Source organism: Antechinus flavipes, chromosome 2, assembly GCF_016432865.1.
Source record: "Antechinus flavipes isolate AdamAnt ecotype Samford, QLD, Australia chromosome 2, AdamAnt_v2, whole genome shotgun sequence".
Taxonomy (NCBI): Eukaryota; Metazoa; Chordata; class Mammalia; order Dasyuromorphia; family Dasyuridae; genus Antechinus; species Antechinus flavipes.
This window is the reverse complement of record NC_067399.1, coordinates 534,267,725-534,285,369: the sequence shown is the minus strand read 5'-3', so window position 1 is coordinate 534,285,369 and position 17,645 is coordinate 534,267,725. Positions and strand designations below refer to the sequence as shown.

The 17,645-nt window shown below is 32.1% G+C and overlaps 1 protein-coding gene across 3 annotated transcripts in view; it reads right to left on the bottom strand.

The window, feature by feature from the left end:
* The window catches only part of UACA (uveal autoantigen with coiled-coil domains and ankyrin repeats), a 98,303-nt gene that overhangs the window by 3,313 nt on the left and 77,345 nt on the right, over window positions 1–17,645 (bottom strand). For all 3 annotated transcript variants that reach the window (XM_051980756.1, XM_051980757.1, XM_051980758.1), the window contains 4 exons: window positions 16,088–16,140; window positions 9,746–12,499; window positions 7,445–7,597; window positions 223–288 (listed from right to left, as the gene is read on the bottom strand). In XM_051980756.1, the coding sequence (XP_051836716.1) occupies window positions 223–288; window positions 7,445–7,597; window positions 9,746–12,499; window positions 16,088–16,140 (3,026 nt within the window). The remainder of the gene's footprint in view (window positions 1–222; window positions 289–7,444; window positions 7,598–9,745; window positions 12,500–16,087; window positions 16,141–17,645) is intronic.

The window sequence follows — 17,645 nt, the reverse complement described above, 5'->3', positions numbered from 1 at the left end:
GTATGTTGCCAAACTGTCTATAAACTGAGCTATGAGCAGATGGAGACAACACTAAATTTAATATGCTGTGTTACCATATAGCTTTTAAAATTTCCTTCTGAACATACGCAAGTAAAACTAAAAGAAACAAAATTATTTTTAAATAAGCACATGGGGTGCAGCTACTCATCAATTATTTTTACAAAGGTTTATTTAAGAAAGGTAGGGAAAGGAGCTGTTTACCTGTGCAGCACTAAGAAGATGTGTCCGGTATATTGCAATCACTTCTTGGTGCTGTCTGTTAGCATCCTAAAAAAAAGAAATGGGAAAAGAGCTAGTTTATTTTCCCACAGACCCTGGAACCTTATTTTAATATTACACTTTGGTACCATGAAGTCTCTAGCATTTGTAGTAATGAACCAACCTGGAACCACTTAATGAAGAATGATAAATTAGGCAGAGCTCTAGCAAGGAGAGGATGATCTGGATGTTTTTACAATTCATCAAAATAAAATGTCCCAAAAATTACACTATAACTTTTGGGATACTCTGTACTCAGGCAATGCTCACACTATTTGTATTCCTTCATTATAAAGATACCAGATGACACATATCACCTCTCTCATACCACCACTCCACACTCATGGCCACAATGGAGAGCAGAATCATCTTCCCTAATCCCCCTCTGAAACAGCATTCTTCCTGACCCCTCAGCAAAGGCTTTGTGAGTCCAATATCTCTCTAATTGCAAACAAACTAGTATTTATAAGTTTTGATTTGAGAGTATTCTGTGTATGGTATGAGACTTTTACCAGGGACAAAAACTGTCAACATAGTGGATTTTTTAAATGGTATTTTTTTTTCCAAATTACATTTAAATACAATTTTCAATGTTCAATTTTTTTTTAAGATTTTGTTTCAAATTCTTCTCCCTCCATCCTTCAGCTCTCTCCTCCCTAAGATAGTAAACAATTTGTTATAGGTTATACAAGTAAAACACATTTCTCTATTAATCATATTGTAAAACAAACAACAAAAAAGGAAAAAAACCATGAAAAAAATAAAGAAAGTGAAAATAGTAGGCTTTTGCATTCAGACTTCATCAGTTCTTTCTTTGAATATGGCTGACATTATCATGAGTCTTTTGGAATTGTCTTGGATCATTGTATTACTGAGGAGAGATAATTCAATTATTGATTACTGCACAATGCTGCTATTATTGTGTATAATTGTTCTCTTGGTTTTGCTCACTTCACTCGATATGAGTTCCTATTAACTCTTTACAAGTTTTTCAGAAAACTGTTCGTTATTTCTTATAGCACGATAGTATTCCATTACATTTATATGCCACAACTTATTCAGCCAGTCCCCAATTTAAGGAGAATTCCTCAATTAGTGGACTATTGTCCATCACTCCAGTACAATTTTAATAATACTACAACTTTTTCTAAAAAACAATGACTCAAAGATTTGAGTTTGTATATTTAAAGTATATACATCAAAAGCAGTTTTTTAAAAAGAATTTCTTTTTTAATACACTTTTCACTTGATTATCTAAACCTGAATTATTTTGCTTGAATTTAACATTCAGTGAAAATTATGTAAGCTAAAACAACATCCTCTGACCAAAAATTTGATTCAATTCAACTTAACCAATCTAAACATATCAAATCCCTACATCATGTTTCATTACTATTTGTAACCTCATAGCTAAAAGTTTGTAATTCAATTAAAATACATTTTAATTTTTTTTCATTAAATATTTACCAATTATACATTTTTTAAAAATTTAAAAAATTTAAAAATTTTAAAAATACCAAATTCTCTCCCACCCTTTCTCTGTCCTTGAGAAGGCAAACAATTTGATATCACTTATCTATGAGGTTATGCAAAACATATTTAGATATTAGACATATTTCAAAAGAACACATTTGTTTTTAAAAGTGTGTTTCTATCCATATTCAGAGTTCAAAATTCTCTCTCTGACGGTAAATAAGATTTTTCATCATGGTACTCTTGGAAATGCTTTAGAACATTTTCTTGCTCAAAGTAGCTAAGTCTTTCACCAGATCATTCTTACATTTTCCATGCTTCCCTAAATTTAGTTATGTCACCCTTTATGACTGAATCGTTTAACTGTTTTGATCTTATCTTATTATGTGGTATAAGATGCTGGTCTCTATTTACCTTCTGAAGACATGCTTCTCAGTTTTCCTAGCAGTTTTTGTAAAATGTTGAATTCTTACCCCCAAAGCTTAGAACTCTGGGTTGATCAAATGCTACATTTATTATATACCTAATCTATTTCACCGATCCACCAATCTATTCTTTACCTGATACTAGATTGTTTTGATGATTACCACTTTATAATGTAGTTTGAAATATGGTACTTCTTGAAATGAGCAGAACCAGGAGATCATTATACACTTCGACAACGATATTGTATGAGGATGTATTCTGATGGAAGTGGATTTCTTTGACAAAGAGACCTAACTCAGTTTCAATTGATAAAGGATGGACAGAAGCAGCTACACCCAAAGAAAGAACACTGGGAAACGAATGTAAACTATTTGCATTTTTGTTTTTCTTCCTGGGTTATTTTTACCTTCTTAATCCAATTCTCCCTGTGCAACAAGAGAACTGTTCGGTTCTGCAAACATATATTGTATCTAGGATATACTGCAACATATCTAACATATATAGGACTGCTTGCCATCTAGGGGAGGGGCTGGAAGGAGGGAGGGGGAAAATTGGAACAGAAGCGAGTACAAGAGATAATGTTGCAAAAAAAATTACCCTAGCATGGATTCTGTCAATATAAAGTTATTATAAAATAAAATAAAATATTAAAAAAGAAAAAAGAAAAAAGAAATTAAAAAAAAGAAATATGGTACTTCTAAGCTACCTTACTTTACTTTTCTTTTCCCAGAATCCCCTTGATATTCTTGACCATCTGTTCTGCTGGATAAATTCTGCTACTATTTCTTTTTCTAGCTCTCTAAAATAATTCTTTAGTAGCTTGATTGACGTGGCACAGAAAATCTTAGAATCATCATTTTTATTACATTGGCTCAAAGTACCTACAAGCAACAAATATTTGTCCAATTGTTCAGATCTGTCTTTGTGTGAAAAGTGGTTTGTAATTTTATTCATATGATCCCTACATTTATTTTGACAAGTAAACTTCAAAGTATTTTATATTGTCTGCAATTATTTTGAGTGGACTTTTTCTTTCTATCTCTTTGTGCTGGGTTTTGTTGGCATTATCCAGAAACGCTGATGACTTTTATGCATTTATTTCATATCCTGTGAATGTTATGGTTTCAATTAGTTTTTAAATTGATACTCAAGGGTTACCTGAATATGCCATCATATCATCTGCAAAGAGTGGTAACTGTTTCCTCATTGCCTATTTTTATTCCTTCATTTTCTTTTTCTTCTCTTACTTCTATAGCTAGTATTTCTAGTACAATATTGACTGGTGGTGATAATAGACATCCTTGCTTCTCACCTCTGATCTTACTGGGAAGGCTTCAATTTATTCTCATTACAGATAATGCTTACTCTGGAGTTTCCTCAAGATAATGCCTACTTTTTGATAGATACTACTTAGGTTTTAAGAAAGGATCCATTGATTCCTATAATTCTAGTGTTTTTGACTGGGATGAATATATTTTGTCAAAGGCTCTTATTATAATTTAATCACATAATTTAAAAATTTTGTTCAGTTTTCCTAATATTAAACCTGGTATAATTCCTGCCTGGAATAATTCCAGCCTGTTATAATTCCTACTAGTTCACAGTATTTGATCTTTGTGAAAATTGTTATAATTTCTTTGCTAGCATTTCATTTAAAAATTTTGCATCAACATAAAGGAAACTGATCTATAGTTTTTGTTTTCAGTTTTTGCTCTCCCTAGGTTACGCATAAAAACTATATTTGGGTCACAATCGGAATTTGGTAGGATTTTTTTCTAACAGTTTCTATACTATTGTATTAACCGTCTTATAAATGTTTGGCAGAATTCACATGTAAATTCACCTGGTCTTTGGAATTTTTTCTTGGGGAATTCATTAATGATTTCTTCAATTTCTTTTTCTAAGATGAGGTTATTTAAGTATTTTATTTGTTCTGCTAATCTAAACAGTTTATATTTTTCAAAATGTTTCACTTAAATTGTTAGTTTACTGGCATAAAATTGGGGCAAAATAATTCTTAATAATATTGCCTTATTTTTAATCTTCATGGTGATATATTCACCTTTTATGATACTAGCAATTTGGTTTTTTTCTTCCTTTAAAAAAAAAATTGGTTTCCTATTTTATTGTGCTGCTTTTTAAAAAATAAAATGATCTTCTAATTCTGTTTATTAGTTCAAGTTTTTTTTTTTTTTTTTTTTTTTACTTTCAATGTTATTAATCTTTCCTTTGATTTTTCAGAATTTAATTTTTGGTGTTTAATTGAAGATTTTTAAATTTTTTTAAATTTATTTTTCTAGGTTTTTTTTTTTTTAGCTGCCTGCCCAATTCACTGATCACTCTTTAATTTCTTAATTAATGTACATAATTTCCCCTAAGTACTGTTCTGGCTACATTGCATAAATTTTGGTATATTGTCTTATCATTCTCATTAATGAAACTGTTTCTATGTTTGTAAAATTTGTTTTGAACTACTCATTCTTTAGGACTGGATTATTTCATTTCTGATTAATTTTTAATCTATGCTTCCATGATACTTATTAAATATAATTTTTATTGTATTTAAGTATGAAAATCATGCATTTACTATTTCTGCTTTTCTACATTTAGTTGTGTGGTTTTTACGCCTAACTTGTGAAAGTACCATGTATAGCTGAGAAAAAGATCTATTCCCATTCAATTTTTTCTAGGTCTATCACATATAACTTTTCTAAAACTCTATTTATCTCCTTCCCTTCTTTCTTGTTTTGTGGTTATATCTATCTAGCTCTAAGAGGGAAAAGTTGAGGTCTTCCACCAGTACTGTTTTACTATTTCCTCCTGTAATTCATTTAATTTTTCCTTGAAGAATATGAATGCTATGCCACTTAGTGTATGTGTTAAAAATTATTTTATTGCCTACGGTTCTTTTTAGTGAGATATTATTTCTCTCTTTATCTTTGCTTTTGCTTTGTCTGAGATGACTGCTACCCCCTTGTCTTTTTAACTTGAGTCAACGCATATCTTCTGCTCCAGCCCCTTATTTTTAAGCTGTGTCTGACTCTCTACTTCAAATGTGTTTCTTGTAAACAATATATTATTAGATTCTGCTTTCTATTCCATTCTGTTGTGTGCTTCTGTTTTTACAGGTGAACTCATCTCATTCACATTCATAGTTATGATTATTATCTGTACATTTCCTCGATTCAATTTACTTCTGTTAACCTTTTTCTAAAGTCTGTTTTCTTTCTGACCACTGCCTTCTTTTATCTGTCTTCCCCTTTATCACTCTCCAACTCCCACATCTACTCCACCACAAACACATATTTTTCATTATCTCCTTCTCCTACTTCTCTTTCGGGTAAGATAGATTTCTATTACCAATTGAGAGAGAACTCTTTAAACCAATTTAGATGTCAGTGAGGTTTAAGCATTGCCTGCCTTCTCCCCATCATTTCCCCCCTCCCATTATTTCCCCCTCTTCTGAAAACTTTCTTTCATGCCTCTTTTATGTGAGATAATTTTTACCATTTGGTAAAGGAAGATATCTCTCTCCTTTCCCCTTCTCCTGGAGGGTCCCTCTCTTATCATTTTTTAATATCATCCCAATATAATCAAGTTATCCTCTTTCTAACTTTTTCTACTACTTTTTCACTCATTTTTACTTTGTTTTATTGTTTCTTGATGTCTCATGTATCATTAGCTTTCAGTTGCCCAATTCTAATTTTTAAGAAATTATTTTCTTCAATTAAGTTTTGCAACTTTTCTCATTTGGTCAATTCTCTCTCTCTCTTTCTCTCTCTCTTGCTCTTTTTAAAGGGATTATTTACATTAGTGAAGCTTCCCACTCCCCCCCTTTTTTTTCCACTCCCCCTCTTTTATTAGCCAAAATTTGGCTAATTTTGTTTTTTAAGGTTTTATTTTCTTCAGCACTTTCTATGCCTCTTCTATCAAGATGTAAATTTTGTTTTCATAATTTTCTTCCTTTGCTTTCATTTCAATTGGGATTAAGTGACTTGCCCAGAGTCACACAGCTAGGAAGTGTTAAGTGTCTGAGGGAAGATTTGAACTCAGGTCTTCCTGACTTCAGGACTGGTGCTCTATCCACTGTGCCACCTAGCTACCCTTCCTCTACCACTTTTAACTGATTTTGAAATTATCTTTTTAAATGCTTCCAGGAATTCTTATTTTTGTTTTTTTTAAATGATCCTATTTATTCAAAGGAGACACTTCTGATAGTATCTGCAACACCCCATTCATTTCTCTCTTGGCTGAGCTTCTGACTTTCCAGGCTTCAACAACATGTCTCAGTGTCAGTCTCATTCACCCTGAAACTTTCTTCAATACTTGGGGCATCCTCATCCAGAGACATCAATCCATCATGCCATCCCCCTTCTGGGGATAAGTTTCTTCAAGGACCTTCAATTTGGGAAAGGACTGAGGTTGGCCAACCTGCATCCCCTGCCTGTGCTTCTGAGATTTTGTTGCTATGCCCTTTGCACTTCCCCACTTCCAACAAAAGTTTCCTTTTTAAATATTATCTTCTCCTGTTAAAGGTAAGCTCCTTATGTGCAGGGAGTATCCTTTTACTTGTGTTTGTATCCCCAACTCTTATCACTGCTCCTGGAACAGTGAGCACTTTGTTAGTTTGCCTTGCTATTTAACCCCTCATATCTCCTGTGAAAAGCAAAGGTATGTACAGTTCTAATTCCATAGAATCAAACTATTTATTACAATTAATGTGAATTTATCTACTTTTTAGTGTTGTTTTCATTTGAATTATCAGAGTTTTAAATATCATTCTATTGGTTTTGCTTCCTTCCAATCTACAGTAACATTTTTTCCCTCAAAACTCACAGTATTTATTCATTTTAGTTATATACTGCCATGTAATATTTCTCATAAAATTGTTTGACTTTCCACAGGATTTTGTCTTATCTCCCTAGCTGATTATAATTGACCTGAAGACATAGCATGCACAGAACCAAATAGAGAGCAATGAACACAGTGGGGTAAATAATACCATTTTCAGGTATATGTAAAGCTATGGGAACTACCTTGTTAATAGAGAGTAGACAATTCTAGAAGTTCTCTTCACTTCAAGATGCCTTAAAAAGGATCTATATTTTAAAGAAAGAGGCTTTGAAATTTAGTTGAACTTTAATATTACCATGGTAAATAATTTTCACTAGCTATATGAATTTACAGTATCAGAACAAGGGCTCAGATCTTTTGACTTCTGAGTATGCTGTAAAAGTCTAAATTTCATGTCTTATTAGGTACTTACAGCCAGCTGCTGTTGCAGAGACTTTAGCTGATGCTGGAGTGTTTCCACCTGTTGGTTTTCTTTCTTTGTAGAATTCCCACTTGAGCAGGTAAGTTGTGAAAGGTCATTAAGGGCCTGTTTTAGTCGTTCTACATCATTAAGCAGTTCTGTTATCTTAGAGAAAAAGTTAAGAGGAAGAAAATAGTTTCTATTATTCTTTTATTCTATTATTTATATATATTACATATATACATATTATTCTATTTTATATATTCTATTACTAGATTATTATAATATTATTCTATTAATATATATTCTATATATATAATATATATCCTAATAGAATATAGAATATTATTCTATTCTATTATTATCTCATTAACTAAACACTCACTTGAAAACATTACAAGTCTCACACCTCTATGAAGGTTCCCTTTGACTTCACCCAGAACAATCTGGAATTCCAGCAATTAGGACACACCTATATGAGTGGAAGGTGGAGGTAGGGGTTAAAAGTATGGCCACTATTCTCTTATTTGTGCTTGAAGTAGACTGAAGTCATGAGAGTTGAAGAGCAATTGAGGAAAAAGGAAACAAAGGTATTTGAAGGTCAGGACTGAGGTAAAGAATAAGATTTGTCCTCCTGGTACTGTTTATTGGGAAGAATGGAGAGAATCTCGTAGGTCTGCAGATATTAGCAGAAGGATTTGGACAAGCTTTTTTTCAGGGAGGTGGTTGCTGATTAATGGTGACAGAAGAGTCTGAAAATTTCAGTAGAAAACAAGGAATGTACCAATTTCACAGCACTAGCAGGCCATAATAGATGCACTGATATACTTGAGGTTGGAGGATCTGAGTTTAAACCCCAATTGATATTTGCTGGTTGTAAGACTTGTCAATAATAATCATTCTGAGTGCAGTTTCCTTATCTGTAAAATGAGACTAGATCAAATAACCTAGAAGTCCCTTCCAAATGTAGAACTATAACGCTCTTTCTGGTTCTCTATTATAGGATGTGAAAAAAACATTATTAGAGAGTCTCAAGAGATCTCCCACCACTTAAAGAAGGGACAGAGAATTCACTTTATCCGTTCCCACCCAGCTTCTTTCCTGGACTTCATGGTAGCTAGAAATTCTTATTTAAGACGACATAAACTCTGAAATTGTCCCTTTCTCAGATTATTTCCTATTGTTGCTACAAAACTTCAATCATGGTCCTACATAAGAGGTCACCTTCCCCCATGTCCCTTCTCTGCTTCTTTTTAAATGTCTTTTCCTATTAAATTCTGAGCTTTCTGAGGATTCAGACTTTCCTTTCTTTGTATCCCCAGAACTTAATAAAGTTCCTATGTATAGTAGGTGCATAATGTTTATTGATTAACTCTGATCTCTTCAAGAGAAAACCAAACCTGAATGAGCAATAATAAATGTAAGAAATTCAAGATAAAGAGAAGTTTAAAATTGTAGACTTTGAAACAGGTCACTGAGTTCAACATCATTATTTTACAAATGAAAGACTATATAAGTGAAAGTCACTCAAGTAATAACTGGCAGAGCCAGGATTTAAATTCATATCCTTTGATTCTGGATGCAACAATCTTTGTAATATATCACAACAGAAGTAGACTGAGGGCACAGTGAGAGATAAGGCAAAAAAGATTACTGACTAGGGGAAAGTAAGATAAAAGTGCCTACTAAAAGGGGTGATAGATATGCTTGACAGAAGTGAGATAGCACTCTGAAAAAGGGATGTAATATCCAAAAGATTCAAGTTAGTTAGCAGTCATTGATGGACAAGGGAATGTGCCATTAGGACAACTGGTATTGGGAGGTGACAGAGGAACTCCATGGATGTCAATATCTACAGAATAGTCCCAGTCATCTTGTGCTAATTCTAGCTGTCACCTAAGCCCATAATAGGTTTCTTTTCTTCTCAACTCCTAGAATACTTAGTGCCTTTCATGTGGCACTTTAATACTAATTCTTAGTTTTAATTTGTTTTGTTTTTGTTTTTGAGTGGGGAAAGGATGGTTTGTGTAAATCTATTTATCTACCTATTTGTATAATTTCCTAAATTAGACTGTAAAAACTTGGAAGCCAGGCCTTTCAAATGGCTTTGTATCTTCTACAAAACTATGCTTAGCACCTGGTTACTACAGAAAAGCATAAAGAACTTTTTTTTAATTGCCCAAAACATTTTTAACAGTAGATAATTAGTATTTTACATACAATGAGGAGCCACAATGAATCTGAACTTATTATGATATAATACTTGCTTTTATTTTCTAACTTATAATCATGCAGATTTAATTTACTGCCTACCTTATTGTCTTTTGCTTCTATTTGTTTGGCAGACTCTTGCATTCTTCTTTGTAAATCAGTAATTGTTAGTAAGGACTTATCACATCTTTCTTTCTGTTCCTTAATTTCTTGTTCAATGCTTAAGCTCCTCAACTGTATCAATTCCTTCTCTTCTTTTGCAGATAGTTCTGCCTTTTTGGCACGTGCCGCTTCTTCGCACACTTCCTCATACTTTTTATTCAAAGTGGTCAAATTTTCTGTCATGTTGGTAATTTGTGCTTCTAAAGCATTTTTCACTGTGTTGTATTTTGATAAATCAATAATCTCTCTAGATTCTAATTTCTTAAATGCTTCCTTCAAAGTCTGAATCTCATCCTGGAGTTTAGAGATCTTTTCTGTTTTGGTTTGACTTTCTTTTTCTTTTTCACTCAATCTACCTTTCATGTATCCAACTTCTTTCTCCAATGCTTCCTTTATCTGCACGTGTTCTACCAGGGACACAGAAGAGTGTTTTTGATTCTCGAGCATCTGTTGCCATTCAGCTGCTGCCTGCTCAGCTTCCTCATGCCGTCTCTTCTTGTCCTGGAGCTCTTCTCTCAGAGCCTCAATTGTGCCATTAAGGGAGTTTTTCAGCTCTTCCACCTGCCCTAGGGGAACATGTTGTTCCTGTAAAATTGTTTGGGCTGCAAGTATCTCAGAGGTCTTTTTGGCATTTTCTTTCAAAAGCTTCTCTTTCTCACTTTTTACCTTTGTGTACTTCTCAGACAAATCCTTTAGTTGTTTGCTAAACTCTTCTGTTTTTTGGTTTAAAGTTTTTTCCAATTCATGGGAATTTTCAATGAGAATATCCTTATTCTTTAGATCTTTCTGGATTATAAGGATTTCATTCTTTAACCTTTCGTTTTCCTGCTGACATTTATGAGTCTCCTCTTCCTCTACAATGCATCTTTGTGTCTGTGTTAGCAATTGATCTTTAAGTTCTTTCACAGTGGCATTAAAAGTTTTCTCTCGTTCTTCAAAACTAGCAATCGGTGCATACTTTAGCTTAATGCATTCTTGTATTGTGTCAAGTTCCTTCTTCTGGGCTTCAATCTCAACAAGCAATGCTAAAATCTCTTTCTGACCCTTATTATACTTGGTAAGTACTTCAGCATGATTTTCCTGTGTTTCTTTTAGGTTTTTGTTAATAGCATTCATTTTGTCCTCATGCTCCTTTATGCTAATAAATTCAGCTTTCATTTGGTTTTTAGAATCCTCTAACTTTTTTTTTAATGCTCCATTCTCATCTCTTATTTGTGTAAATTCTTGTTTTATATCTTCAAGTTTTCTTTTCACATCTGTCAATTCTCTGTTAGTTTTATCCAATGTGCTACTTAACGCTGCTTTAATTTCTTCATGGGTTGTAACTGGCACATACTGTTCATTTATAGACCTTTTCAGTTTTGCATTCTCAGATGTGATTACATGCAATTTTTCTTCTCCATAACCACATTTTTTATTAAGTTCTGAAAGTTCTTTTTTTAGTTCAACAATATTGGATTTTAGAGCCATTATCTCTTTTTCATGGTTTTCTAGAGGAATATATGTAGCTTCAAGATGACTGACATTTTTAGTTAAATTGTTTTTTTCCACTATCAGCTTCTCAGTTTCCAATTCCCTTTCTTTATACTTTTGTGTCACATCTATTAGTTTTTTATTCAAATCATCAACTGTTGAAGCATGCAATTTTTTCATTTCTTGATTTAATTTTAAAGGAATATAATTAGTTTTCATCTCAGTCGATAAACTCTGCAACTGGTGGTCTAGTAGTTTATTATCTGCACAAACCTTCTCAAATTCTTTCTGTAATGTCTGATTCCTCAAAGTTAACTCGGTTATCTTCTTTCCAAATTCACCTGATTTTTGTTCAAATTTGTCCTTAAGTTGTTCATGTTCCTCTGGCCTTACATGTTGAGAAAGCTTAGCTTTATAATTCTCAAGTTCTCTCTTTAATTGTCTAAGTTCAGTTTGTGATTTTTCATATTCTCTTTCCATCTCTACATACTTTTTTGCTTTCTCATTCACTTCATTTGATAATAAACTCTTCATGTTTTCAAATTTTTCTGTAGGGATGGAGAGGGCCAATTTTGCTACTAATTCTTTTATCTGACCTTCCATCTCCAAGGCTTTTCTTCCTCTCTTCTCTCGCTCTATTTCAGACATGCTAAATTCTTTCTGTAATCGCTTATTTTCTTCTACTAATCTCCCTTCATCCCTTTTAAACTCCTCTACTAGCATTTCATTTTGTTTGATTTGGTTCTTTAGTCTTCCCACTTCAGCAGAAGCTCCTTCATATCTTGCTTTCATTTCTTTCAACTGATCCCTTAGTTCTTCTGTTAATCTATTATTTCCTGAAGCTGCTTCATTTGTCAAGTGCTCCTTCAGAGCAAGAAAATGAGTTTGCATTTGTTTCACTTTACCTTCTGAATCATACATTCTCTTTTGCACATCTTTTAAAGCATCTTCCAATTGTTTTATCTGTTCATCAGAATCCTCCTTTACTCTTTCACATTCTAATGCCAAAGCTTTGCATTCTGCCACTTTATGGGCCAGTTCATTTTGGAGCTTAAATTTCTCTTGTTTAGCTGAATCACAAAAGGTTCTCATAGTGTCTAACTCTTTCTTTAAAATCTCATTTTCAGAAATGGTAGTTTGACTGGGTAAGGACAGTTCCAGTGGTCTTAGCATGGATCTTGTTTGTATGTGGGCTGGCAGTGGAATGCCTGATGATGTATACTAGAAGGAAAGAGAGAAAAATGTGTTGATTATATAAAGTCTAAAGAAGAAGTATTAATATACTTGATTATTGGATTTACAAAAAAAAAAAAAAAAAAGAAAAACATTGAACTGTTTAGCTAAAAAGTTACTGGTTAAAGAGAAATTTATTTGAAATGCTTAAGAGAAATTTTTTGTAATACAATTGTTTCAGTATTTCCAACTCTTTTGTGACCCCAATTTGTGGTTTTCTTGGCAAAAATCCTTCTTCATATCCTTCTCCAGGTCATTTTGCAGATGAGGAAACTGAAGCAAACAAATTTAAGTGACTTGACCTGGAAAACACAGCAAGTGCCTGAGGTCAGATTTGAACCCAGAAAGAAGAACCTTCCTGATTCTAGATCCAACACTCTATCTCCTGTGCCATCTAGTTAGTCCTAAGAGAAATTCTACAGGAAAGTAATAACACTAAATTAATTCTCTTCATTAATCTAATAGAGGGATTCTAAGGGGTTTTGTTTGTTTGTTTTTGTGGCATAGACTCCCTTTAGCAGTCTAGTAAAATCCAAGGACTTCTCAAAGTAATGTTTTTAAATGCATAAAATAAAATATAGGATTAAAAAGGAAGTCAATTATATTGACATAGTTGTAAAAATATTTTTAAAACAAGGTTGTAGGAGCAAATAGGTGCTACAATGGATTAGAGCACCAGCCCTGAAGTCAGGAGGACCTGAGTTCAAATCTGGCCTCAGACACTTAACACTTCCTAGCTGTGTGACCCTGGGCAAGTCACTTAACCCCAATTGCTCAGCAAAAAAAAAAAAAAAAAAAAAAAAAAAATCCTAAGTTGTAGATTTCAGATTAAAAACAACCTCATAGAGATACAATATAGTCTTTTTCTCTTTTGTCCCCTATCCATAGGCCACAATTCAGTACCATATTATAAATATACAACTCATTTTTTGTATTACAATTTACCCATTTTAAAATACAGAACACAGGTTGAAAGTGCTACAAGATATTGACAGAATTAAGATTCCTTAGATGAAAGAGATCCTCTATATTTATCAAATAAATTTCCAAATATAATGTATTAACCCACAAATTTACTAAGTGACCAGGATTCATCTTTAACTCATTTTATTTAAAAATATATATATATATCAATTATGCATAATGATAATTACAGTATTTTCTAAAGTAGGATGTGTAAACATTGTAGTAGAAAGTTTATAATCCTAACTATACCAGAAAGGAAGAAAATATTTTCCTTTAAAAAAAGAAAAGAAAAAGTATTATTTATTAGAAACATTAAAGAATGTTGTAATTAACAGGTGTCTATCAACTAGAGAATGGCTAAATAAATATGAAATGGAACATTATAAAACCATAAGAAATGATGAAAAAACATTCAAAGAAATCTGAGATCTATGTGAACTAATGCATAGTAAAATAAGCAATACAAGAAAAATAATTTATTCAAAGACTATATATAATATAGTTAAAAAAAAAACAACCTTGATAACACTAAAGATGCAGAATATGACATGTTTTGATTTAAAAAGAAATGTGTCACTGAGCTTTTTTTTTTTTAATGCTCAGAACAGAAAGAATTTAAATGAAAACACAAATAAGGACAACTTTGAAACTTGACTTTATACAGTTTATTTTTTTAAATGTTAAATAAAATCATGGTTTCATATATAATCCTCCTTTTCTGTTCTTTATATATGAAAGTTCCTGATTATTGATGTTTTATCAAATTCAAAAATACCAAAAATAACTTTTAAAAGTTTATTTTCATCTGTGTTTATGACTGGATCTTGTCTCCTTAAATTCTGTAGAGGATCCCAGATTTAGACCCAGTCATATCACTACTGCATCTATAACAACAAGTTCAAAAAAAGAGGGAAAGGACCCATACATACAAAAATATTACTAACAGCCCTTTTTTGTTTTAGCAAAATACTGGAAACGAAGATAGTGCCCAACGATTGGGGAATAGTTGGACAAATAGTGGAATATGGTTATATCATAAGAAATGACAAAAAGATGGGTTATTTTTTAGGAAGGTTATATTTCTTTTTTTGACAGGTAGATAGTGATCCAAAAAAAAACCTCAGAGAAATAAACTCCAATAAAACATTTAAAAGAATACAAGAAAACAAGAATACAAAAAAAGTAGAAGGATATTCAGAGAAAGATAACCAACAAGCTGAATAAGTTATAAATCAGTATATTGAAACTATCATATGCTTTTAAAAATAAGGTTAAAAAGGAAATTCACTCCCAATAGCAAGCATAAAATTAGGAGAGAAAAAGGTCAGAATTCTATGATTTTATCAAAAAAAAAAAAAAAAAAAAAAAACTCCTTTCCCAAGAAGCAGAACAGCACCTCATCTAACACTTATAGTCTTACTGAGTTGCTTCATGCATTTCAAGACTGACTTGCCCCTACAAGGGGCAATACCTTAGACTTAATACCAAGTCTTCTTGACTCCAAGGCTAGCCCTTTGGAGATTCATTATGCCACAAAGTCTCTCAACAAATATTTGATAAAAACATGATTATTTTAAGTACTTTAATCTGGTATGATTATATATGTTAATTAAATTTGAACTATCTTCAAATAGACTGAGAGATAAAGGAAGCTGACAACATAGAGGCAAATCTGTGGCAAGAATTTTCTCTAAGTGTGCTTATAAAACAAATCTTAAACTATGGCCACCTGGATGTTCATATCAAATACATTAAAAGCACCTACACTAACAGTACTTAAAAGTTTATGCCCAAGATTCTTTGTTATGTTTTGTTGACATTTTATACTCCCTTTAAAAATCATAGAACATAGCTTCCTTATGTGTTATCTCCCTCAGCAAAATGTCGCTTTTGGGGATTCGGAGATTTCTTACTTTTTCATTGATTACATCTTCAGCACTTAGTATAAAGTTTTACACATATCAAGTTTATAATAAATGTTTAGCCATTCATTTATAAAATTTGCATCAAGTAACTTGTAGATTACATAGTGCACAACTATTATATGGATGAGAAAAATAGGTCAAGAGACATTAAGTAACTTACCTAAGGTGAATGGAAAATAAGGGTCTTTTTCCAGAACAAGATGGCAAAAAAACAGAAGTAAACAGTAGGGTATATGCTAAAAAAAAAAAAAAACTCATCCAAAGTTTTTTCACTTTAAATTGGATTTTTATTGAAGATAATTCCCTAGAACATCTTGTTTTTAAATGCAAATATAAACTACACTAATTCTAAAAAGAAAGAATTTTTTAAAAAGTATTAATGTCTCTGCTCTCCTTATGTACAAATAATTAAGAGCTGACTGTAGAGTTATTAATGAAAACATGTTAACCACAAACAAAAAGAATCTTGACTAGTTTAAGTTACTCTCACTAAAATTACTTCACAGAACACCAAAAGCTGCTAAATCTTTTCAAACTAGGCTTAACAATAAACAAATATGTTACAAAACATTAGAACTTGTTTCTCCAATAAATAATTTTCTAAATATGTAAATTTTGTTTAATGTAAAAAACAGCATAAACCACAAGTATGCAAGAATGGATTTTGTTCAAGAGAAATAATTACCTGTGATTCTGAAACAAAAATTTGATTCTGCTTATGAAGCATGTCTTCTTTTCCTAAATTAACAAACAAAAAAAGAAATTATCTATATTTTCTAATTTCTAAATCTAAATTTTCATGCAAAAGCAAAATTTAAATCTTAGCTTGGTTCTATAATTTTAACTTGTTACATACAAAAGAAAAGAAAAAAAAATGAGAGAAATGTCAAAATATATTTAATCCTAACAGTTTTTACATAAGAATCAACTCCATTAAGTTATTAAAATCACAGATAAAAAAAAACCCAGAATTGGAAAGGGACATATAAGACATCTCTGCCAAAAATCTAGTCTATATTCTACCTAACAAAAATCATCTAGTCTTTTCTTGAAGACATCTAATAAGGAGAAATCCACTCCTCCGGGGGCAGTATATTCCATTTCATTCAATTCAATTCTGTGAGCAGTTATTTAGCAACTACATTGTGCTAGGCATTAGTGATACGAAGACAAAACCCAAATAGATCCTGCCTTAAGAAGCTATATTCTATTTACTAGTTAACTTATTCATAATTAACTCTAAATCTTTCTACAATTGCTTCTCACTCTGCCTTTTATACACACATACAACCGTGTGTATAATTCATGAAACAATTTTTTTAAATCTATATTTAAAGAAATATTATCTGCCTCTAAAACCAAATAGACACTTCCCCAAAGGATCAGTGTTCAAGGGACCAAACAAAATCATTTATGAAGGAGAAAAAATGTTTAAAATCCATATGAAAAGTTAAAAAGATTGCAGATTTAGACGTTAGAGGTTAACTAGCCCAAACTCCTCGCTTTGCAGATTTTTACAAAAACAAAAACAAACAAAAAATACCTCCCAGCACTTGCTCAAGGTCACATGGGTTATAAAGAGCACAGCTGGAACATTGTCAGATTTTCTGACTCCAAATCCATCACACTGGCTATTATGCCAAGCTACCTTCCCAAAAGAAAGTGACCAAAGGGTCAGCTAGGTGGTGCAGTGATTAGAGAACCAGCCCTGAAGTCAGGAGGACCCGAGTTCAAATCTATCCTCAGACATTTAACACTTCCTATCCCTAGCTGTGTGACCCTGGGCAAGTCACTTAAGCGCAATTGCCTCAGAAAAAAAAAAAAAAAAAGTGACCAAAATACTTAAAAGACAAGCTTAAAATCCACTTTATATTACTAGAATTTACAAAATATTTTTAAACATAAAATCTACAATTAGCAGGGCTATGGGGAAACAGGTATTTTAATACATTATTAATGAGTCTAAAGAATAATCTAACACTTAATACGTCCTACCTGTGGGGAAACAGGTATTTTAATACATTATTAATGAGTCTAAAGAATAATCTAACACTTAATACTTCCTACCTGTGTGACCCTGAGCAAGTCATTTAACCCCAATTGCCTCAAAAAGAAAAAAATCCGAAACATTTTGGAGAGCAAAATACCAATTTATACTAAGAACACTAAAACTGATTATACTTTTTATCTAGTAGCTCCACTGATAGGACTAACCTCCCAAAAATCATTATGGAAGAAAATAG